We start from the raw sequence: 24,971 nt of genomic DNA on the forward strand, positions 1-24,971 counted from the left end.
CAACCTGAGAGATGGAGGGAGAGAACATGCAATCTGAGAGAAGGAGGGATGGAGGGATGGAGGAAGAGAACCTGCAACCTTAAACTCAAACTCAAACCTCTAAACCCTTTTATGCAAATTTGACCACATTTTGATGGAATCCAAACATTTTCTATAATTCAGACTATTAAAGTGATTTGTTCCCGTAACGTTACACGACAGTTCAATAGAACTAGAAACCACCTGGATGTTTATAGTAAAATCTAATGTTTAGAGGAAAGAACGAGACCAAAACCACCGATCGATTAATCGAAAGCCTGATCAACAGTCAACGTATCGATTTAGAGTAAATCGAGTAGTCAACACAGCCAGTACTCAGTACTCCACTCGGTGTAATCAGAGTACTTTAAAGCTTTAAAGGGACTAAAGAGTGACTAGAACGAAGCTAACCAGTAAAAAAAACTACAAGTTCCACCGAAACCAAAACATTTAATCACACGTTTAGAAGAGCGGCTCGGTTTTTTTTTTTTTTTGTTGTTTTAGGCTTGTTATTACAACGTCACCGCAACACAAAGCGGAATAATTCACATATAAACGCGATAAAAAAAAAAAAAAAAGCAGGAAAACGCGACGGGACGAGCGATATTAGAGGTTAGCTTCATGCTAGCGGCGCTATGACAGCGACGCTAGCCGGCGACGAACCGGCGACATTTCCGCCCCAATTCAGGCCCCGAAACGACCGACCCGGACCGGCGGAGCGTCGCCGGGACGCCCCGTGAACGCGTGAGGCGCCGGTGAACGCGTGAAAGTGTCTCACCTCATGTCGCAGTGAGATTTAAAATGCCGGCTTCATTGAGAGGAATGTTTGGCTGCTTCGGCACGTTTGTTGTGGTTCGCGGTGCATCGTGGGAAATGTAGTTTAAGGGCCCTGTGCTGCGGTGGAAACACGACCGGAAGTAGAGAAGAGAAGATTCCCGCCAGATTCTGTGCGATAGATCATATTGGAAATGCTCGTTAATGTACGTCGTGTCGTTAATTGGATCTTTTGTGCACATTTGACTCCACGATAACGCAATAAATTACTTTGTTTTCCATAATTAGACGACAATATAGGATAAATATAGCTAGCCAAACATCTTATTACAGTGAAATCCATTCTAATGAGGTAATAAAGACACATATTGGTTCAGACTTGGTTTAAAAGAGCCAAGAAGAAGTTTCAATGGACTAAAGTGACACAATAAACATCAATATTATTTTGCAATTTGGGTTGATTTAGTTTTTAAAAATCAGCCGAGAGGTTGAATCCGGAGCTACGGAAGGGAAATAGAGTGAAACTGGATCCAGTGAGATTATACACAATTAGCTTTGAGGCTTTAAAAGCGACGGACTGCTGATGAGAAGGGCCGCCGGAGAATTTTGAACGTTTAGCATTTTTCTTAAGCGCAGAAAATGCAGTTGGAGTCTTCCAGGGTTAGATGACGTGATTGGAGATGCTCTTATTGTGAAAATTAACAAAGTCAGACTCCAAGAGGCACAGAACAAAAAGAAAAAGAACTAAAAGAAAAAGAAGCCTGAAGGAATTTGCCTTGTTTGTTTAATTATTTTTCGAATAAAGATTTAAAATGAAAGCTCAGTGGAAAAAATAAAACATATATGTATATATATATGTCACCAAAGAGGCTCCGTAAACAAGAGAAGGAACGAATCCACACTTTAAATTCCAAAAACACTTTATTAAGAACATCATCAATACACTAATTTCCAACATTCACTTTGTTTTATACAGAATTATGTTCAGATATAAACATGTTTCTTAGTTAAACTATAATACAGTGGGAGTAAAAATCAAACAACCGAGTTGCTGCACAACAGCGAAGGAACTCCCACACAATGTTTTCCCCAAACATTTCCTTCTCGTGTTTCACAATACTTCCTCCGCCTGGGCCTCCGGTTCTCAAAGGAGCGTCGCCTTCTCTCTCCAAGCTCTGGGTTCCAGGTGTGTGTAGGTGTGTGTGTGTGTGTAGGGGTGTGTGTTCAGTGGATTTACTCTTAGGTCCCGTCCTTGGCGGCGTAAAGCGCCCGTAACGTCTGTGCCACCTTGTTGGAGAGCTTGTTTGCGCTGGTCAAGCAGATCTTCTTGTAGATAATGTCCGACTCCTTGATGCTGTCCAGCCAAGGCACCTTCTTGCGGCCGTCGCGCTTCTTGGCCACGGCCCAGGCCCCGGAGTACGAGCCGGTCATCCAGTGTATGCTGTAGCCGCCCCGGGTCTTCTGCACCACCCGGGCGATCTGAGGTCTGTCTTTGTACTTGGGGCAGCGGATGGCCACCACGTCCATCGCCTCCACCGCCTCGCCGGCCGCCGCCGAGTCCTCCGCGCCGTCGCCGCCCCTCCTCGTCTTCCTCTGTGGGGGATGAAGGCGGCAGAGTTTGGTCAGCGGGCGAGGAGAGCAGAGGAGACTCGGTGAGGAAACGTCTCTTTCTGACAACCCTCTGGAACACTGCGCCCCCAGAGGACAGATCAGGAACTGCAGTTATACCAATTAACCAATTAATTGTTGCTTCATTCATACTTTTTCACTATTAATGCTACTTTATTGATACTTTTCAACTATTGTTTGTATTTTATTGACACTTTAACTACCATTTGTACTTTATTGATACTTTTTATGTATTAATGCTGCTTTATTGATACTTTTCAACTATTGTTTGTAGTTTATTGATACTTTTTATGTATTAATGCTACTTTATTGATACTTTTCAACTATTGTTTGTAGTTTATTGATACTTTTTACGTATTAATGCTGCTTTATTGATACTTTTCAACTATTGTTTGTAGTTTATTGATACTTTTTATGTATTAATGCTGCTTTATTGATACTTTTCAACTATTGTTTGTAGTTTATTGATACTTTTTATGTATTAATGCTGCTTTATTGATACTTTTCAACTATTGTTTGTATTTTATTGACACTTTAACTACCATTTGTACTTTATTGATACTTTTTATGTATTAATGCTGCTTTATTGATACTTTTCAACTATTGTTTGTAGTTTATTGATACTTTTTATGTATTAATGCTGCTTTATTGATACTTTTCAACTATTGTTTGTAGTTTATTGATACTTTTTATGTATTAATGCTACTTTATTGATACTTTTCAACTATTGTTTGTATTTTATTGATACTTTTTAACTATTCATGCTTCTTTAACTATCATTTGTACTTTATTGATACTTTTTAAGTATTAATGCTACTTTGATACTTTTCAACTATTGTTTGTATTTTATTGATACTTTTTAACTATTCATGCTTCTTTAACTATCATTTGTACTTTATTGATACTTTTAAAGTATTAATGCTACTTTGATACTTTTCAACGATCGTTTGTAGTTTATCGATACTTTTTAAGTATTAATGCTACTTTATTGATACTTTTTATGTATTACTGCTACTTTGACACTTTTCAACTATTGTTTGTACTTTATTAATACTTTTAAGTATTAATGCTGCTTTATTGATACTTTTCAACTATTGTTTGTAGTTTATTGATACTTTTTATGTATTAATGCTACTTTATTGATACTTTTCAACTATTGTTTGTAGTTTATTGATACTTTTTAACTATTAATGGTACTTTATTGATACTTTTCAACTATTGTTTGTATTTTATTGATACTATTTCAGTATTAATGCTACTTTATTGATACATTTTCACTATTACATGCACATTAATCATTCTTCTCCACATTTACTGCTCAACATCTTGTAGAAAGTCAGAGGAACGTGGACGAAACACAAACTCCACTGATTTCTCTTCACACTGGAAAGCAAATGACGACGAAGAAAAAGGCTGCAGTGTTTTCTGAATGACAGAATTACGACGACTTTACCAACTCGGCACGAATTTGCGCGACGGCGTTTTTTTTGGTCGGCGTGACGTGGCCTCACCGCGGGAGGATCCTCGTCTTCGCTGTCCTCGTCGTCGCTCTCCGCCGGAGCCGTGTTGTGATTACTGTGGTTGTGGTTGCGCGACTTGGGAACCTGCAGCAGCGAGCTGATGGCTTTGTTTCTGGCGTTGGCGTTGGCCTCGCCCTCCTCGTCCTCCTCGTCGCGGTCCAGGTGCTCCATCAGGAGCTTGAACTGGAGAAACCAGAGGCACAACGTCAGTAAAGGGACTTCAGGTGGGAATCTTACCTGCCAGACGGATAAACATCCATTTACACCTCCACGCTTTTTATCTGTTGTACAAACATGGATGTTCCTTTCTTTTTTGGGGGGGGGATTTTATATATTTTTTTATTTATTTAAGGTAGTGCAGATAAACAATACAAAACAGTAAACAATTCCAAAGATGTGTGAAAATGAACAATACATTCTATATACAAAAGAAATACAAACAAGTGCTGCCTCAAATACTATTTACATTATGTGTGTGTGTGTATGTGCTTGTATATGAAATACTAAGTGTGACTTTGTTATGTTTATGGAGGAAACAGAGTAGAAAGGAACTAGTTTGTATAATAACATAGAAAGGAGATAGAATGGACGTTCCTTTCCGTCGGCAGAGAAATTATTGCAGGTAAAACGTGTTAAATCAACATATTAGAACACTTGTGTATTCCTGAGCTGGTCCGTACTGCTTCCAGCTTCCATTTCAAAATCTAGAAATATCAAGACGCGTACGTTCAAATACTGCTTGACGATGTTCCTCTTGGTCTCGTAGCTGAGATCCGTGTTGGCCAGGTCTCTCCTCAGGTAGTCCAGCGTCTGTCCGGGGTTGAAGTGCACCTTGGACTTCCTGTTCACCGCCTTGTCGTACACCTTGGCCGACTCCGTGGGCGAGTACTTCTGGATTTTGCTGCGAACGGAGGCGTGTGTTGAGTGGGTTGTTGTGGGGGAGGGGGGGGGGTGTAGCGGGCACTCACCTGTCGGAGAAGCCGTACAGATTCTTCAGATGCTGCTTGAGCACCAGCAGCAGCAGGATTCCCTGCGACGCGCTGGCGAAGTCCAGCAGCGGCACGCTGTTGTCGGGCAGACGGTCCATCACCGCGTCCTCGTCCTCCGCCTCCGAGTCGCAATCCGAGGCCGACGGCTTCTTCTTCCTGCGGACCACCTCCTCCTCTTCGTCCTCCTCCTCCTCCTCATCCTCGCTGCTGCTGGAGCTGCTGGAGCTGCTGCTGCTGCTCCGCTCTTCGTCCTCGTCGTCGTCCGAGCCGCGTTTCCGCCGGTGGGAGTGCTGCTTCTTCCTCTTCTTCTTCTTCTTCTTCTTTTTCGTCTTCACCTTCTTCTCGTGCCGCACCGGTTCTTTCAGTAAACACTGCACGGGAGATAAAACCACTCCGGCAGTTTAGAAAAAGTTTACTTTTCAGACCCGAGAGCCTGTAGGCGGCTCACTGGGACAGAAACATTCATCGACTGTCGCATCAGGATTAAAAAAAAAAATCACTTCATACATTTACACAGTTGCACTTAAACGTTTTTTGGAGTTGACTGCTTATTATTAAGCCACGAGTACGAACCTTCAGCTACTTCCCAACCGATACCAGTACCTACTAAATGCCATTAAGCTCCGCCTACAGTAGATCACTGGGTGGAAGTTATCAGGGAGATTCATGAGATGGAAAGATTGACCTTCTTACGACGCCTACAAAAGGAGTCGTACATTACACTTGAGGCTCGAAGGAGGATATTTTTATTTTGTGTTTGATGTTTTGGAAAGAAACGGCTGCATGTGACGGCCGAATGAACTGAACTGGAACTGTAAAGGATTTTTGTGTTGATAAGGGGCAGACGTTATAAGTTTGACTTCTTTCTGCTCCTTTTCATTCATATGAAATGCTGCTGTTGCGTCGTTTTAAATGAATGAAATAAATAATAAAATGAAAAATGAAATGAAATGAAAAATAAACAAAGAATGATTTTTTTTTTTTTTTTTTAATTTAAGCTGCAAGCGGCATTGGTCGGGACCTCGTGAAAGACCGCCCGTCGGGGGGGTGGCTATGAACGGTTAATAATATTTTTTTAAGTTAAAAAAAAACCAACCTTTTTTTCACGACTTTTATTTTGAAAAAACGGCTTCAAAACCAGCTAATTAGCTAGTGATTCGTGACCGCAGCGCCCCCATTAGGCCACCTACCAAATTTCAGCTCAATCGGACAACGTTTGTTAGCATGCTAACGGGTATGCTAGGCCGTAAAGCTAGCACATCCACCTGAAGATCTCAGGTGGTACTCCCCAATCTGGTTTTACTTCAATCCTGATGTGAATGACACGGCGAACTGGATCAGGATCAAAGTGATCGTCAGAAGTGTAGATCCCGTCACCTCTTTGAAGGACTGCAGCAGGTTGCTGCCCGACACCGACAGGGTGATGTCGATGTGGTGCATGATGAAGAGCGGCTCCTCCTGCGTCTGGAAGGGGAAGCAGGCCAGGTTGTCGGCGATGAACAGCAGCATGTTCACCTCCGCCTTCTGCAGGGACGCAGGGTAAAAGAAGCACAGCCGTTGGGAGCGTGGCGCGGCGAGCGTGCGGCGAGCGTGGGGACCGCCGGGCCGAGGGGGAAAAAAAAACTCACCGAGCTGTCGTCGAACAGGTTGAGCAGGGAGATGAGGAAGGCCCGCCGGTGCTGCCGGTTCCCCCGGACCATGGTGTAGAGGTGGGCGCACAGGGCGGCGTCGCTGTCGTCGTGGCGATAGCCGCGGACCGCCGTGTTTTTGGACGCGTTGATGGCCTGCTGCACCTGATACGACATCTTCAGCCCGGCGACGGCCTTCATCTGGGGAGTCGACGGAGAAACTGTTGTTGTTTACGCGGATTAAATATTAAGACACGACGACAAATAAACAAACGATCAGGAGAATCTGGAGTAAAGGAACCAACAACCAAACATCGGAGGCTGACGATGGTGAAGGAAATGGACACAAGTGGGAAGAACATCTAAATCTGTCTCCGAGGCTCAAACAACATGAAGCCGTTTCCCAAAGTGCTTCAGTTCTGAGGTTCTCTACTCCAGTGTTTTTCAACCTTTTTGAGCCGAGACACACTTTTTTGTTTGGAAAACTCTGGAGTCACACCTCCACCCGAAAATGTTAAAATGTTCAACTCTGTAGCCTCTATTAACAATATAAAGTCTTTCTCATCAAAGTTTTATCAACAGGAATCCAGTAAATCCAGAAAGCAAGGACTTTTTTTAATAGTGACTCCGTCAGTGTGAAACCTGGACCTGATGGATGAAGAGCTGAGATCCTGGTTTTCAAAAACTTCTCCATCACTGTCACTGACACAGTACTTTGATCCAAGATGGTAGCAGGAGGTGGAGATGAACCACACTGACGTCTGTCACTTTACATTTCACCGGCAAAGTTCTGTGCTGCCCTCTAGTGGTGAAGAGTATTGCTAGCGATCAGGGAGTTGGTCGCTGCAGTGCATGATGGGAGTTCAGGTGATGTGTAGCTGGAGGTTATGGAGGGTTATTGTCGGGGTTGTTGTGTTGTGTTTTTGTTCCTCGGTTCAGATCGTTCATTATCTCGTCTAGTTTGGTTTGTTGGATGTTGGTGATCAACCAGGAGGGAGAAACGTGTCGTGTGGAGTCTCATCCTGTTATGAAGTTCCGGTTGCGTGTGTTCATGTCAAAATAAAAGCCTCTGGTGATCAGCTGGCAGGAAAGAATCCCAACTCAGATCAATTCTTCCGCGGCGCTCGCCACAGTATTTATACATGATTACTCTGCACACTGCTCTGATAGCGACTCTGAGAGCAAATCTTTTTTTCGAAAAAAATGTGAAATTGGATAATTTCCCACGGCACACCTGACCAGATCTCGCGGAAACACTTGTTGAAAAACTCTGCCCTAACATGTTTCTGCATTCAAACTTGTGAACCATCCAGCCGCGGACGAACGGACGATCAGTATTCGACAACGTCGAGCTTCACTCACATGAATGAAGCCCGAATATTTCTTGTCGATCTCCACCAGCTGCTGATCGGCCTTGTTCTTCATGGTCGGCTCCGGGTCGGTTCCCATGGAGATCAGGTAGGGCACGCACTGAGGAAGTAAAACAGACGTTGGAAGTATTCCCGAGGCGCGGCCTGCTCGGGGAGACGGACCGACGGACTGTGACTCACCTGCACGGGGTGGATGAGGCCCTGGCTGAGCGTCAGGGTGATGACGCTGAGGGCGAAGTGGCGGACGGTGGACTGGGAGTTGAAGAAGGACTCCAGCACCTGCTTCAGGTAGATCTGCATGATGGAGCTGCTCATGCCGGACGAGATGTCGCCCATCTCCTTCAGGTCCTCCTGCTTGGCCTTCGTCTTCCCTGATCGATTGGAAACAGGAAAGACGGTCAGGCCGTAGGGTTTCCTTCATCCTTTGATGTGCACGTGGGGTCAAGAATGACCCCAAGCAGTTCTGATGGAATCTTCTAGGAAACTTTAATTCTTAGCAACTCTGACTGTCCCACTTACACGTGTGATGTCATCTAATGCAACTCTGACTGTCCAACTTACACGTGTGATGTCATCTAATGCAACTCTGACTGTCCCACTTACACGTGTGATGTCATCTAATGCAACTCTGACTGTCCAACTTACACGTGTGATGTCATCTAATGCAACTCTGACAGTCCAACTTACACGTGTGATGTCATCTAATGCAACTCTGACTGTCCAACTTACACGTGTGATGTCATCTAATGCAACTCTGACTGTCCCACTTACACGTGTGATGTCATCTAATGCAACTCTGACTGTCCCACTTACACGTGTGATGTCATCTAATGCAACTCTGACTGTCCCACTTACACGTGTGATGTCATCTAATGCAACTCTGACTGTCCCACTTACACGTGTGATGTCATCTGATGCAACTCTGACTGTCCAACTTACACGTGTGATGTCATCTAATGCAACTCTGACTGTCCCACTTACACGTGTGATGTCATCTAATGCAACTCTGACTGTCCCACTTACACGTGTGATGTCATCTGATGCAACTCTGACAGTCCAACTTACACGTGTGATGTCATCTGATACAACTCTGACTGTCCAACTTACACGTGTGATGTCATCTAATGCAACTCTGACTGTCCAACTTACACGTGTGATGTCATCTAATGCAACTCTGACAGTCCAACTTACACGTGTGATGTCATCTGATGCAACTCTGACAGTCCAACTTACATGTGTGATGTCATCTGATACAACTCTGACTGTCCAACTTACACGTGTGATGTCATCTAATGCAACTCTGACAGTCCAACTTACATGTGATGTCATCTAATGCAACTCTGACTGTCCAACTTACACGTGTGATGTCATCTAATGCAACTCTGACAGTCCAACTTACACGTGTGATGTCATCTGATGCAACTCTGACAGTCCAACTTACATGTGTGATGTCATCTGATACAACTCTGACAGTCCAACTTACACGTGTGATGTCATCTAATGCAACTCTGACAGTCCAACTTACATGTGATGTCATCTAATGCAACTCTGACTGTCCAACTTACACGTGTGATGTCATCTAATGCAACTCTGACAGTCCAACTTACATGTGATGTCATCTAATGCAACTCTGACTGTCCCACTTACACGTGTGATGTCATCTAATGCAACTCTGACAGTCCAACTTACACGTGTGATGTCATCTAATGCAACTCTGACTGTCCAACTTACGCGTGTGATGTCATCTAATGCAACTCTGACTGTCCCACTTACACGTGTGATGTCATCTGATGCAACTCTGACTGTCCCACTTACATGTGTGATGTCATCTAATGCAACTCTGACAGTCCAACTTACATGTGATGTCATCTAATGCAACTCTGACTGTCCCACTTACACGTGTGATGTCATCTGATGCAACTCTGACTGTCCCACTTACACGTGTGATGTTGGACAGTATTGACAGTCAAAGTTGCATCAATGTGTGAGATGACATCACACGTGTAAGTGGGACAGTCAGAGTTGCATTAGATGACATCACGTGTAAGTTGGACAGTCAGAGTTGCTAAGAATTAAAGTTTCATAGAAGATTCTATAGGAACTGCTTGTGGAAGGAACAGTGGGGTCACGATGCAAAACTGCAATGTCTTAAAATTAATGAAAAAATAAATAAAAACACAAATGGCCTCATGTCACAAACACGTTTTCTGAGGAATACCTGGAATATGAAAATATTGCAACTCTTTGTTTTAAAGGTTTTGAAGAATAACAACCCAGTATATTGCCAAAAACGCATTGATTTGAATTGGGGGGGTCATTTTTGACCCCGCGTGTGGACGAGTGTAGGAACTGGTAGGCTAAAACTCACATTCCCGGTCGGCCTCCTGCATGCGGGAGTCCTCCTCCTGCAGGTACGTCTGCAGGTTCTTCAGCACCTGGATCTTCAGGCTGACGAGGCTGCCCTCGTCCGACAGGATGCTGTTGTACAGGACCTTCACGTCCTGCACGAACATGAGCTCCGGGTGCATGATGAACTGGAAGCCTTTCGGAGGAGGGGGGGAGGGGGGGGGGGGGGAGAAGCGGAGGTCAGAGGAGCTCGCGAGCGACGACGACGCGTCGCCGGACAAACGTGTCGAGTCGGCGTACCGAGTCCGATGATGGCCTTGATCTGCACCTCCTCGTCCTCGTGAGCGGTGAAGTACAGCAGGAGCTCCAGGACCTTGTCCTTGATGACGATCTGAGACACAAGGTGGGAGGAGTCAGCCGAGGGGGGGGGGCGAAAGGCGGAAAAAGCTGCATTGGGGGCGAAAAAAGCTGCAGCATCACCTTGTTGGCGCCCTTGAACTCCTCCTGGTCAAAGTCAAAGTGGCGGCACAGCGCCCCCACGGTGAACAGCGAGCGCAGGAGCGTGGGTTTGTTGGCGGCCAGCGTGGAGCTGCCGGAGTCCTCCTGGTGCTGCGTCTTCAGCTTCGCCAGAGCTCCTGGGGGGGGGGGAAGCAGCCACAGGATGTAATCCGGCCCGCCATGGGATTTTTTTTTTTTTTTTTTTAAAGTATAAATATGAAAACTGACAGAGGCTGATCGAAAAACACTAGATTGGCAAAAAATGACATTCAAAACTGCGCTTTGGTCAGAATTTATTAATGCAATCTGTGGGAGGTCACATGACGCAACACCTTTCACAATAAAGGTGTCCAATTTATGTGAAGTGATACTTTAGACACGTAAACTCATAAAAGATTTCCAGATGACAAATTGTTTTAATCCTGAATAAAAAGATGATATCCAGATGCAGATATTGTTTTTTTGGGGTTTTTTTGCAAATATAATAATATCTGATTAACTTTAATGTGTCAATTTCAGAATAGACTGGCAAATTCTTGCAGATCAAAAGGATCAAAAGAAGGAAAGACTTTGATATTTGTCCATATCTGCAGTTTAACGTGTTACGTTTGACTTGTTCGGCCTCCAGAGGTCAGATGACTAATATTTTGCTATGCTATGCTATGCTATGCTATGCTATGCTATGCTATGCTATGCTATGCTATGTTATGTTATGTTATGTTATGTTATGTTATGTTATGTTATGTTATGTTATGCTATGCTATGCTATGCTATTTTATTATATTATATTATATTATTTTATTCTATTTTCTTGTGTATATACTTATTTATTTATGTATGTCGGCTCCGGGGTAGACGGCAAAGTAAGAATTCCATTACACTGTGAAACCTGGCTTCTACTGTTGAAATGACAAATAAAACACCTTGAACCTTGAACCTTGAGATCAGGGTGGATGAGGCCCCTCAACTAAACTGAGTTTGACGCCCCTGGTTTAAAGGGTGAAGCCTCCTCCGGGAGGCGGCGCCTCCTGGTGAAACCGCCTCAGACCTCGTTTACAATATTTACAGTGATTAAAGTGACGCGTGCTGCCGAAACGCGAGACTTTAGATTCCGTGTTCTGCACTCAGCGGACTGTCGGACGCTTACCGTAGTACCGATTGAAACAAGCCCAGACGAACTTGTAGTTGTGAGTGACCTTGTTCACCACGGCCCCGAGGCAGCTGACGCAGTGCTGGACCACCTGCAGACACAACGCCGGGAGCCGTTCACGTAACCGCGGTGCTCTCGGTGGAGACACGCGAGTTTGCGAATGCGCCCTACCGTCATGCCGTATTTGATGATGAGCTTCATCAGGTCTTCTTCCAATGTGGTGAGGAAGGTCTCGCTGGGCTGGTCCATCAGGGGCACCGCCAGCTCCAGGATCTTGGCCACGTTGCAGATCACCATGAAGTCGTTCTGAGTCTGAAACCGCAGCACGGGCAGAATTATCACACGTTCACAAGTAGCTGATCTGCTAATTAAACACATTCACACCTGCGAAGGGGGAGTTTAAGCACGAGAGGGTCTCGGTGCCAAACCACGACGGCAGTATGGAAGCAAAACTGTGCCGTCAGATTCTGAATTCGAATTTCTAACTCAGAATTTTTTTTTAACCATCGAAATCAGAGTTTGAATTTTAAAAGCGGTCGAATTTCAAGTACGTATCTTTTTTTTTGCTTCTGATTTTTTTTTTCAACATCTAAAAATATTCAGTGTGTAAAAATTCAATGTGTCTAAAAATTTTGCTGCAAAAAAATTCAGCTGCAAAAAAATTCAGCCGTAAAAACAAATTCAGCTGCGAAAAATTCCGCTGCAAAAGAAATTCAGTCGCAAAAAAAAAATTCAACCGCAAAAAAAATTCAGCTGTAAAAAAATTCAGCTGCAAAAAAAAAATTCAACTGCAAAAAAAATTCCGCCGTAAAAAAAAATTCAGCTGCAAAAAATGGAACCGCAAAAAAAAAATTCAGCTACGAAAAAAAAAATGCATCTGCGAAAAAAATTCAGCCGCAAAAAAATTCAGCTGTAAAAAAATTCAGCTGCAAAAAAAAAATTCAACCGCAAAAAAAATTCAGCTGCAAAAAAATGCTGCCGTAAAAAAAAATTCAGCTGCAAAAAATGGAACCGCAAAAAAAAAATTCAGCTGAATATTTTTGCAGCTGAATTTTTAGACACATTGAATATTTTTAGATGTTGAAAAAAAAAATCAGAAGCAAAAAAAAGATACGTGCTTGAAATTGGACAGGTTTTAAAATTCAAAGTCTGATTTCGATGGTAAAAAAAATTCTGAGTTAGAAATTCGAATTCAGAATCTGATGGCACAGTTTTACTTCCATACAAAGCAGCGTGTGAATGGAGTTCCGGGAAGAAACTTGCGTTTGCACGTGGCCGCCACTAGATGGCCCCATTGCCACGCACAACAATTGAGTGCAGGCCCTGGGCCACAAACTTGAGAGGAGTAAACTCACGTTGCACTTGGTGGTGAGGTAGGGCTGCATCGTCATGGCGTGTTTGACCATCAGCTGCGGTCGGATCTTACTGAACAGGTAGAGCGTGTTGATGCACGCCACCAGGCGGCCCGAGTTCACCCCTTTGTCTTCACAACCTGGAGCACGAGCACAACGCGTCACCGCAGGATCTCACGGAATGAGACTTTCATGATCAAATATGCAACTTTAAAAAAAACTGAAAAAGGAAACAGTCGTACCTGCAAGCGATTCCTCGTACTTTAATATGTGTTCCACTAGATTGTCCACCAGCTGAACACACGCTTTCTTAGCAGGCTTGTATGAAGCGTCTTGTTCTGACTTAAGCAGCTAAAAAAAACAAATAAAAACACATCAAAGCTGTTCGTTGGATTGATGATAAAGTCCCGACATCAAAGCTGTTCGGTGGATGGATGATAAAGTCCCGACATCAAAGCTGATCAAAGCTGTTCGGTGGATTGATAAAGAGCTAAGAATAAAGTACCGAGATGAGGAAAAAACTCACATTTTGAAGAAGCTGCTCAAACCAGTCGTAGCCGGAATCTTTACACGCCAACACCTGAGGGGAAAGCGGAGCGAGATTTCAGTGGGCTGAAGAAGAAAAAGGGGGAAAGTTGCACAAAGTTCACACAAACTGCCACCGACCACGTCGGTGATGTTCAGGATCTTCCTCGTCATGGCGTCCTTGTCGTGGCTGGGCGTCGGGGAGAACCAGAGCTTCTGGAAGGTCTCGTTCACCAGTTTCTGGAATCCAAAAGATTCAATGTTTCAATCGAACGCGAAGCTCCGGCTGCGGGGGGCGTTTAGGGAAAAGAAAAATGAACAGAAACCTTGATGCCCTCCTCGTCGTTGACCCTCCGGATCATCTTGACGCACATCTCGGTGACCTTGTGGAAGTCGGGCAGCTCCAGGCAAATGTCCCGCAAAATCTTAATGACCCGTTTTCTCACACTGATGCCCGTGTCCTGTGGAGACACACAGAGAAAATAACATTCTCTGTCACTTTGTGACTGATTTGACTGAATGTGTGGCTGTTTTTGAAACTCTTTGGTCTTTCTGATTAATTTGCTTCCATAAAAATGCGTCTCCTTCGTATTATAGAATTCCTTCCTGGCGTAGGTAAATGCTCCAGGTGGTACAACTTGTGCATTTTGATATAAACACTGTGAAAAAGCTTGACATTAAAAAGCATTTCTGCACTTCCAATCCCTGCTGTTCACCGTTTGGACACTAGGGGGCACTGTGAGATAAAAATCCTTGGCTTCACCTGAGGTGACCTTTGGTGCTTGAGGTGAACTTTTTGGCCAAACTTTGCCAAAGTTGAGGCTGAATTTTCACTGAACATTCATGTTTTCATCGGGGAGATCAGCATGTTGGTAATTATTATTATTATTATTATTATTATTTCCTGTTTTTAAACCAGGGGTCGGCAACTCTTTGGTTCCTCCTGGAGCCTCCGTCCCACTGCAGTTCATCCCGGAGGGACGTAAGGAGGCAAAGCCACCCAGAGAGGGACGTAAGGAGGCAAGGCCACCCAGAGCGCAGTCCCGCTACAAAGAGTGGTAAAATGTAGGGTCGTGAACGACGCAGCGATGTGACGTCAATAAATTACAACAATAATGGCATGAAGAACGTAGAATCGCAGCTGCAGGTCATGACAGCGGCTCAACTGGTGTCTGAAGCTGGGAGCTTCCTGTACCTTTCACAGTAAAAGCCCACAGTTCCAGGAGGTTCATTACAGACTTGTTGAGAGTGACGGAACATTCTAGTGAATTCCACAACAACTACAGGACATTAAAGACACACCATCACACTCATGGTTCTAACAATCCACATCTCCCACATTTATCTTCCATTTTAATAATGTGTAGTGATAAAGGAGCTGAGAGCTGCAATGCATTATGGGAGTTTCTGTTTGTGGCGTTTTAAATGTAATTATTGGGGGTTATGTTAGGTTTGTAGTGTTGCTAATAATTGTGTTTTTGTTGCTTAGTTCATGTAGCTTAGTTTATTAGTTGTAAGTCGTCAACCAGCAGTGAAGGAGGTTTTGTGTGTCGTGTCGTCCTGGCATGGTCTTCCTGTGGGACTGTCAAAATAAAATGTGTTCAGTGGGGAAACGGGACCAGGTGGCTCTTTGAGCATTAAAGGTTGAAGTGACGGAAGCAGCGGTGAGGGACGGGACGGGACGGGACGGGACGGGACGGGACGGGACGGGACGGGACGGGACGGGACGGGACGGGACGGTGGGTTCCAGGGACGTACCAGGATCCTCTCGATCAGCATGTCGTAGTACTGCTCGATGAGCTCCGGCCTGCTGAGGACGAAGCGTCCCAGCAGCTCCACGGCCGCCTCCCGCACGCTGGTGGAGTTGTCCATGAGGCGGCAGTGGACGCCGCGCTGCATGTCCACCTGACCAACACACACACACACAGGGGGGGGGGGAACGTCAGGACCGGGTCGTCCTGTCGGTGTAAAACTGACTCATAAAAAGTGACTCCAGACAGCAAATCAGAAATGACGCCTCGACGACCGACCCGAGCCAGAATACTTGGATCCACGGCCACGACCTCGGACAGACACTTCATGGCTTTGGTCCGGACGGCGATGGCGCTCTCGCCCAGCACCCTCAGGATCTACACGCCAAGACAAGAAGGAGGAGGAGAATCAGCCTGGACCTGTACGGTTCCCTCCGTCTACTGAGGGGGGGAGGGGGGAGGGAGTCGATCGACCGTCTCACCTGCGAGAGATAAATATCGAAGCTCTGTGCAAACGGCCTCATGGAGGCCAGATACCGGACGATCAGACAGGAGTCCTCGTAGTCCACGGAGTCGGGGTGGGTCCTGAAACAAGACGTCCAGGAGGGGGGAAGGGGGGGGGGGGGGGGGGGGGGGGGGGGGGTGAGTTTCACGCCACAAAGTCAAACACCCATGCGGAGAGATTCACATATATTCTGGGATCGCCCAATTCTGACTCCTTCCTGGAGGAGCGTGAAGAAGATAGAGGTAGAGAAGGTTCTGGGAGTCGAGGTACCGAACACCCCAGGCCAGTTTCTTCTTGATTTGACTCCCGAGAACAAGTTTACGAAAAAATCAAAAGCACCTGCTACATATACTATTGATGACTGCATGGAAGATGGAGAGAATAAAGTGGAGGAATTCAGCCACCAGCAGTGGAAACACAAAGTGAGAGAGGCGTATGGAACGGAGGCTTTAACGACAAAACTACAGATGAAGTCTGAGACCTTCATGAGAAAATGGTTCCCTATAGAAAAATACCTGTCGAACTGAATGGTCAACTTCACGACACGGTAAAGTCTTAACTGCCCGTCTCTTTATGTATTTGTCTCATATCGGTTCTGTTGTCATGGTACTATTAGTGTGACTGCAAGACATTCACACTCTGGAGATTCTGTTTCTGTTTATTCTGGACGGTTTTCGAATCGCTAAAACTCTGGCAATCTTCACCCGTTCGTCACCATTCAAATATCAAATCGTGCAGCTTTTTTGGGACTTTCCGGCTATGTTCTAGCTTTTTGAAATCTCGTCAACTTTTAGAAATATTTCAACTTATGTGCAACTTTTTTCCAATGTTAACGGATGGACACATTTTTTTACCTCGCTATAACTTCTTCAAATCTTCACTGATTTCAACCATTCTACTTTTAAACTGTTCAACTTTTTCAACTGTTGCAAGTATTTCAACTTTTTGAAACTTGTGCAACTTTTTGACACTTTTTCAACTTGTAACATTTTCAAGTGACACTTTTTCTACTTTTTTCTACTTTTTCAACTGTTTGACAGTTTTTCCAACTTTTTCAACTGATTCAACTTTTTGAAACTTATTCAACTTTTTGAAACGTTTTTAACTTTTCAACTTTTTCCACTTTTAAACTTTTCCAACTTTTTCAACTGTTTGACACTTTTTAAACTTTTTCAACTATTTCAACTTTTGGAAACTTTTTGAAAATCATACAATTTATTTTGAAAATCGTGCCAATTTTTGGAAAATCGTGCAACATTTTGAAAATGGTGCAATTTTTTGAAAATGGTGCAATTTTTTGAAAATTGTGTAACTTTTTAAAAATCGTGCAATTTTTTGAAAATCGTGCAATTTTTTGAAAATTGTGCATTACAGTTTGCCAGCAGCATTCACACTATCATGCATTTGCCGCGGGAAATGCAGATCATCTAGTTATTGTTATTTTTCTTACACTGTCATGTATATGCTGTCTTGCTGTCGAGGAAGGTTCTGTAACGTGATTTCGCATGTTCACGTTTATTATTAAAAAAATAAATAAATAAAGTTCCAAAAAAAGAAACGGGTTTTTTTTTTTTTTACCTGACGGAACCGAGGTTGGCCGAGGCCTTCATGGCCCTGCGCAGGAACTTCTTGCGCGCCTCGGCCTTCTGCATGATCTCGCCCGTGGAGTCCATCTCCCTGGAGGGGTAGAGGCCCTTCAGGTCCTCGTCGCTCTCGTTCTGGGACTTGATGGCCTTCTCCGCCTCGCTGGCCGTGTCCCTGTACCACTGGGCGATGTAGAACTTCCTGGCGAACTGAGACACCAGATGCACCCGGAAGTGAGGAGAACGTAAGAGGTACGACCGTACTTCCTGTTCACAGCATGTAGCCGATGTAGCCGATGGCCGTCGTCGTCTTATGCAATACGTCAACTCAGCACGTCGGCGGCCGACTCACCACCAACGCCGAGTCCGTGTCCATGTTGTCCTCCAGGAAGTCCAGCAGAGTCTTCTGGAGCTGCTGCGTCTCGTCGCCGCCGTCCGTCTGTCCAGAGGGAAACACACCAGGCGTCTCACTTTCCTTCGTTTTGACTCAGAAAACTTTAGCGTTTACATGGCGACGTTTGGAAAAATGTGCGTTTGCACAGAGACGGCGGAAACCCGTGTATGTAAATGAAGTGTGTTGGGCCCCTAGTGGGAGGAGATTCTAATAACATTTAATTCACCAGGGAAATAAAACCCATTGAGGTTAAAATGTCTTTGACGAGGCGAAATGGAAAACGATTTGAGACCTGGAAATCTGATCCAACAGAACACAACGGTTAGAGTGCAGATTTCCAAACGCAAAATTTAAAGGAATTCTACGTTTAAAAGTCAGAATTCTGAGTTTGAAAGTGAGAATTCTGAGTTTGAAAGTGAGAATTCTGAGTTTGAAAGTCAGAATTCTGAGTTTAAAACTCAGAATTCTGGCTTTTAAACGTAGAATTCTGAGTTTGAACATGAGAATTCCGAGTTTAAAAGTCAGAATTCTGAGTTTAAAAGTCAGAATTCTGAGTTTGAAAGTGAGAATTCTGAGTTTAAAAGTGAGAATTCTGAGTTTTAAAAGTCAGAATTCTGAGTTTGAAAGTTTATTTATTTATTTGTCCATGTTACGTCATGCCATTTCACAATATATATATATATTTGTCATCCATACATGAAGAAAAAGGAACAGAGAGAAGATGAATCTTGTGTTTTCTGTTCCTATTCCGATAAAATGCAGATTTTAAGGAAATTTACAATAAAATGCAATGCAATTTTTTTTAAGGCGTATTCAAGAACATAAAAAATGTTAAAAACGGTAAAAATGTTTAAAACAAACACTGATTTGATCTTAGCGGCTGGAGGAGAGATATTTACACAGCATGCGGTGTGTGTGTGTGTGCAGTAGCAGCATTTCAAAAAGTTGCATTTTTCCCCGTTCCCATGGAGACGGGAGTCCGAGTGTTTTCAAAAAAATTACTTGTTACTTAATTACTTACTTTTGGCTCGCTATGTTTACTCGTTTTGTGTGTTTTTAGGTCATTTTCTTTGTTTTTTGTTTGAATTTCCAGAATATATTTTCAATTCAAATTCAAAAAAGTTCCGTTTTCAGCGGCTTTCAAACGCCGTCGCCGTTTCATTTCCGACTATAAAAACGTCGCCGTGTAAAGGCCGGCGTCCAGCCGTGGCTCCACCTCTCTGAGGATGCGGTCAATGGCCTTCTGGTCCATCTTGCTGGTGACGGCCTCTTTCCTCAGCCGCGAGGCGACGGTGCCCAGGTAGTCGAGCGACGCCACCCTGAGGGCCATCTCCGTCTGCTTGTTGCTGAACTGGTGCACCTGGAGCGGCGGGACACAGTGGGGGGGGGGGGAGAGGCGTCACGGCGGGTACGTGGGCCGAGCCGCGCTAGCGTTGGCGAGTGCCGCGCTAGCTCAACTCAACTTTATTTATAAAGCGCTTTAAGCAGCCGTCGCTGAGACAAAGTGCTGTACATTGAAATAAAAATATAAGAGGCAAAATAAAAACATTAAAACAATAAAAACAATAAAAAAGTTAAGCAATAAAAACAATCGGATGGTAAAACAATAAACAAAACATAAAAGGTTAAAACAATAAAAAATAACGAAGGCTAGCGTGGCGAGCGCCGCGCTAGCATTGGCGAGCAGCCGCGCTAGCGAGCGGCCGCGCTAGCGAGCGGCCGCGCTAGCATTGGCGAGCGTCGCGCTAGCGTTGGCTAACGCTGCGCTAGCGTTGGCGAGCGCCGCGCTAGCTCAACTCAACTTTATTTATAAAGCGCGTTAAGCAGCCGTCGCTGAGACAAAGTGCTGTACATTGAAATAAAAATATCAGAGGTAAAATAAAAACATTAAAACAATAAAAACAATACAAAAGTTAAGCAATAAAAACAATCGGATGGTAAAACAATAAACAAAACATAAAAGGTTAAAACAATAAAAAATAACGAAGGCTAGCGTGGCGAGCGCCGCGCTAGCATTGGCGAGCAGCCGCGCTAGCGAGCGGCCGCGCTAGCGAGCGGCCGCGCTAGCGAGCGGCCGCGCTAGCATTGGCGAGCGTCGCGCTAGCGTTGGCTAACGCTGCGCTAGCGTTGGCGAGCGCCGCGCTAGCTCAACTCAACTTTATTTATAAAGCGCGTTAAGCAGCCGTCGCTGAGACAAAGTGCTGTACATTGAAATAAAAATATCAGAGGTAAAATAAAAACATTAAAACAATAAAAACAATACAAAAGTTAAGCAATAAAAACAATCGGATGGTAAAACAATAAACAAAACATAAAAGGTTAAAACAACAAAAAAAAACGAAGGCTAGCGTGGCGAGCGCTGCGCTAGCGTTGGCGAGCAGCCGCGCTAGCGAGCAGCCGCGCTAGCGTTGACGAGCAGCCGCGCTAGCGTTGGCGAGCAGCCGCGCTAGCATTGGCGAGCAGCCGCGCTAGCGTTGACGAGCGCTGCGCTAGCTCAACTCAACTTTATTTATAAAGCGCTTGAAGCAGCCGTCGCTGAGACAAAGTGCTGTACATTGAAATAAAAATATAAGAGGCAAAACAAAAACATTAAAACAATAAAAACAATAAAAAAGTTAAGCAATAAAAACAATCGGATGGTAAAACAATAAACAAAACATAAAAGGTTAAAACAATAAAAAAAACGAAGGCTAGCGTGGCGAGCGCCGCGCTAGCGTTGGCGAGCGCCGCGCTAGCGTTGGCTAACGCCGCGCTAGCGTTGGCGAGCGCCGCGCTAGCTCAACTCAACTTTATTTATAAAGCGCTTTAAGCAGCCGTCGCTGAGACAAAGTGCTGTACATTGAAATAAAAATATAAGAGGCAAAATAAAAACATTAAAACAATAAAAACAATAAAAAAGTTAAGCAATAAAAACAATCGGATGGTAAAACAATAAACAAAACATAAAAGGTTAAAACAATAAAAAAAAACGAAGGCTAGCATGGCGAGCAGCCGCCCTAGCGTTGGCGAGCAGCCGTGCTAGCGAGCAGCCGTGCTAGCGAGCAGCCGCGCTAGCGTTGGCGAGCAGCCGTGCTAGCGAGCAGCCGTGCTAGCGAGCAGCCGCGCTAGCGTTGGCGAGCAGCCGCGCCAGCGAACTCACCAGGAGGCGGCCCAGCAGGCTGAGCAGCAGTTCCGCCGCCGGCCACTCGGGCTTGTTGACGGTGGACAGCAGGTCGTGGACAAAGTTCTCGAACAGCGGCCGGTAGTCCTCCTCGCCTTGCTTGCTGCCACACCTGGAGCAGACGCAACGTGAATTCTTTTTTTTTTTTTTATTATTATTATTTGTTCATGTTACGTCATGCCATTTCACAATATATATATATATTTGTCATCCATACATGAAGAAAAAGGAACAGAGAGAAGATTAATCTTGTGTTTTCTCTTCCTATTAGCAACTTTACAACAAAATCAAATCAATTGGATTCCACATCGTTCGTTGAGAATTCTGACTTTCAAACCCAGAATTCTGGGTTGAAAAGTCAGAATTCTGAGTTCTCACAAAACTCAGAATTCTGACTTTTAAAGTGAGAATTCTGAGTTTGAAAGTGAGAATTTTGGGTTTGAAAGTCAGAATTCTGGGTTTGAAAGTGAAAATTCTGGGTTTGAAAGTGAGAATTTGGGGTTTGAAAGTCAGAATTCTGGATTTGAAAGTGAGAATTCTAGGTTTAAAGGTCAGAATTCTGGGTTTGAAAGTGAGAATTCTGGGTTTGAAAGTGAGAATTCTAGATTTAAAGGTCAGAATTCTGGGTTTAAAAGTCAGAATTCTGGGTTTGAAAGTGAGAATTCTGGGTTTGAAAGTGAGAATTCTAGATTTAAAGGTCAGAATTCTAGGTTTAAAGGTCAGAATTCTGGGTTTAAAAGTCAGAATTCTGGGTTTGAAAGTGAGAATTCTAGATTTAAAGGTCAGAATTCTAGGTTTAAAGGTCAGAATTCTGGGTTTGAAAGTGAGAATTCTGGGTTTGAAAGTGAGAATTCTAGATTTAAAGGTCAGAATTCTGGGTTTAAAAGTCAGAATTCTGGGTTTAAAGGTCAGAATTCTGGGTTTGAAAGTGAGAATTCTGGGTTTGAAAGTGAGAATTCTAGATTTAAAGGTCAGAATTCTGGGTTTGAAAGTGAGAATTCTGGGTTTGAAAGTGAGAATTCTAGATTTAAAGGTCAGAATTCTGGGTTTAAAAGTCAGAATTCTGGGTTTGAAAGTGAGAATTCTAGATTTAAAGGTCAGAATTCTAGGTTTAAAGGTCAGAATTCTGGGTTTGAAAGTGAGAATTCTGGGTTTGAAAGTGAGAATTCTAGATTTAAAGGTCAGAATTCTAGGTTTAACGGTCAGAATTCTGGGTTTGAAAGTGAGAATTCTAGATTTAAAGGTCAGAATTCTAGGTTTAAAGGTCAGAATTCTGGGTTTGAAAGTGAGAATTCTAGATTTAAAGGTCAGAATTCTAGGTTTAAAGGTCAGAATTCTGGGTTTGAAAGTGAGAATTCTGGGTTTGAAAGTGAGAATTCTAGATTTAAAGGTCAGAATTCTGGGTTTAAAAGTCAGAATTCCGGGTTTAAAAGTCAGAATTCCAAGTGTTACCCCAGATTTCCAAAGCAAACGGCAATTTGGTTTCGCGTCACGACAGGCAAACTAAGAGGACTTACTTCTTGAGGAACACCGACAGGAAGTTCTGAGCCGTCCTCATGGCCGTCTCATACGAGTTGGTGATGAGGACGTCTTTATCCACCTGAGGAGACGCACCAGATATGTAACAGCCAGGTTATGCAGCCCAACATGTAGAGATAAAAAAACTCTTTAAAGTCCTAGTGAAATGAAAATACGACCTCCAAAACGCTCTTTTTTCATGCTAACTAGCTGGAGGATAAAATGTTAAAACGCGGCAATCTGCGAGAAAATAGCCGACAAACGTTGGTATTTCCTCTGCTGGGCGGAGCTTCTGACAATAATAGAGTGACATCACGAGTTGTGCACACGCCCAAGTTGTGTTTACATTATGGAGGATCAGAGTTTTGACCACGAAGAGGCTGAATTGAACCATATTTCATCATCATGGTCATTTCAAACCCAGTGATTGATGAAGAAGACACAGAAGGTGGTTCTGCCATCGGTGACCCCGTCTGGAACATGTTTGAGGAAGCAGAAGACGCTTCGTCCTCCATTCGTCCTCGTCTCCTCGCCTCAGCAGCCGCCAGTTTTCACCTTTGAGGCTTTGAGGCTCCTGACTTTTGGCAGAACGACCGACTTCCTGGATCCAACATGTCCAAGAGCTAGAAGACTGGAATCACCGAAGACGAGTCCAGGTATTACTTGATCGTCTACTAGCCGCCCGAGCTAGCGGCTCCCGCTAGCCGCCCGAGCTAGCGGCTCCCGCTAGCCGCCCGAGCTAGTGCATCCCGCTAGCCGCCCGAGCTAGTGCATCCCGCTAGCCGCCCGAGCTAGTGCCTCCCGCTAGCCGCTAGCCGCCCGAGCTAGTGCCTCCCGCTAGCCGCCCGAGCTAGCGGCTCCCGTCGCCCGTGCTCCTTTCCTCCTCTCTCGGTCTCTTCCAGGCTCAATCTTTCATCAAGGCTCATAAAACACCGACTATAACTTCAAAACACTGTAATAACTTGGATATTTAAGAGGGAAACAAGCCGATATAAACACAACAGATCGAGATCTGCACAACTCGTGATGTCACACATAGACTCCGCCCACAACGGCCCACGAAGAAGAAGGATTCCCCCGACTTCCTCGGCTAGAGATTCAAAATTCAAATAAGTTTATTATGCGACAACAGTGGTGGGGCAGAGTCGGAGGAACCTTACAAGTAGAACCCCAACTATCGTTTTTTTTGGCAAAGCAGTGTTTTACATTTCACTGGGACTTTACGGACGTGACAGTAAACCGGCTAGCCTCGTGGCTACCTTCTTCCTGGGCTCTTCCTCGGGGTCGCGGTCGGACGGCAGCTGCACCACACACTGGATGAGCTGCAGGACGAGCGCCGTGACCATCTGGATGTACGACGCGTCTCCGCTGTTCAGCCTGGAAACACCGGCGACAAGCTCACGGTTCAGCCAGTATGAACAGACGCAACTGATCAAATGTATAAAACTGCCACAGAAAGGAGGGGAGGCGCTCCGGAAGAAGGAGACGTTCGTCTCACCTGAAGTTCCTGAGACTCCGTTTGTTTGTCGGCAGTTTGGCGAGGGAGGTGAAAACGTCTTCGAGAATGAGCTGCCGGTGCTTCTCGTAACGACAGAAGACCTGAGAAAAGAAGAAGAAGAAGAAGAAGAAGAAGAAGAAGAAGAAGAAATGAACATTTCCCTGCTGAAATGAAATAAAAAGCTGGACGTGAGAAGTAAGCAGTGACTTACTGCCGTCACCAGGGTGATGGAGCAGAGCTGCAGCTCACTGACGTTCTCCACAAAGAATGGAGTGATGCCCAGAGTGGAGACCTGGAGAGAGAGAGAGAGAGGGAGAGGGAGAGTGGAGGAGAGGAGAGGAGAGAGAGGAGGGAAAGAGAGGAGATAGAGAGAGCGAGAGAGCGAGAGAGGGAGAGAGAGGGAGAGAGGAGAGGGAGAGAGAGAGGAGGGAAAGAGAGGAGATCGAGAGAGGGAGAGAGAGACAGAGACAGAAGAGAGAGAGAGGAGAGAGGAGAGAGAGAGAGGAGGGAGAGGAGAGAGAGAGAGGAGGGAAAGAGAGGAGAGAGAGAGACAGAGACAGAAGAGAGAGAGAGAGCGAGGGAGAGAGGAGAGAGAGATAGAGAGTGAGAGACAGAGAGAGAGAGAGAGAGAGAGAGAGGAGAGAGAGAGAGACAGAGACAGAAGAGAGAGAGAGGAGAGAGGAGAGAGAGAGAGGAGGGAGAGGAGAGAGAGAGAGGAGGGAAAGAGAGGAGAGAGAGAGACAGAGACAGAAGAGAGAGAGAG

The 24,971-nt window shown here is 44.7% G+C and overlaps 1 protein-coding gene across 2 annotated transcripts in view; it reads right to left on the minus strand.

Moving 5' to 3' along the window:
* Window positions 1-1,695: 1,695 nt before the first annotated feature.
* Window positions 1,696-24,971, minus strand: part of LOC308140139 (nipped-B-like protein B) — a 51,399-nt gene continuing 28,123 nt past the window's right edge. For both annotated transcript variants that reach the window (XM_080509819.1, XM_080509818.1), the window contains exons 19-47: window positions 24,420-24,500; window positions 24,209-24,309; window positions 23,970-24,087; window positions 22,710-22,792; window positions 21,172-21,304; window positions 19,249-19,392; window positions 17,991-18,077; window positions 17,634-17,848; window positions 16,033-16,135; window positions 15,830-15,928; window positions 15,558-15,704; window positions 14,126-14,260; window positions 13,941-14,039; window positions 13,801-13,854; window positions 13,517-13,625; window positions 13,278-13,414; window positions 12,094-12,234; window positions 11,920-12,013; window positions 10,755-10,909; window positions 10,575-10,665; window positions 10,297-10,470; window positions 8,109-8,299; window positions 7,921-8,028; window positions 6,559-6,759; window positions 6,308-6,454; window positions 4,910-5,301; window positions 4,668-4,842; window positions 3,933-4,124; window positions 1,696-2,385 (exon numbers count right to left, since the gene is read on the minus strand). In XM_080509819.1, coding sequence (XP_080365945.1) covers window positions 2,032-2,385; window positions 3,933-4,124; window positions 4,668-4,842; window positions 4,910-5,301; window positions 6,308-6,454; window positions 6,559-6,759; window positions 7,921-8,028; window positions 8,109-8,299; window positions 10,297-10,470; window positions 10,575-10,665; window positions 10,755-10,909; window positions 11,920-12,013; window positions 12,094-12,234; window positions 13,278-13,414; window positions 13,517-13,625; window positions 13,801-13,854; window positions 13,941-14,039; window positions 14,126-14,260; window positions 15,558-15,704; window positions 15,830-15,928; window positions 16,033-16,135; window positions 17,634-17,848; window positions 17,991-18,077; window positions 19,249-19,392; window positions 21,172-21,304; window positions 22,710-22,792; window positions 23,970-24,087; window positions 24,209-24,309; window positions 24,420-24,500 — 4,260 coding nt within the window. In that variant the 3' untranslated portion in view covers window positions 1,696-2,031. The remainder of the gene's footprint in view (window positions 2,386-3,932; window positions 4,125-4,667; window positions 4,843-4,909; window positions 5,302-6,307; window positions 6,455-6,558; window positions 6,760-7,920; window positions 8,029-8,108; window positions 8,300-10,296; window positions 10,471-10,574; window positions 10,666-10,754; window positions 10,910-11,919; window positions 12,014-12,093; window positions 12,235-13,277; window positions 13,415-13,516; window positions 13,626-13,800; window positions 13,855-13,940; window positions 14,040-14,125; window positions 14,261-15,557; window positions 15,705-15,829; window positions 15,929-16,032; window positions 16,136-17,633; window positions 17,849-17,990; window positions 18,078-19,248; window positions 19,393-21,171; window positions 21,305-22,709; window positions 22,793-23,969; window positions 24,088-24,208; window positions 24,310-24,419; window positions 24,501-24,971) is intronic.

This window comes from Blennius ocellaris (assembly GCF_963422515.1).
Source record: "Blennius ocellaris genome assembly, chromosome: 15".
NCBI lineage: Eukaryota > Metazoa > Chordata > Actinopteri > Blenniiformes > Blenniidae > Blennius > Blennius ocellaris.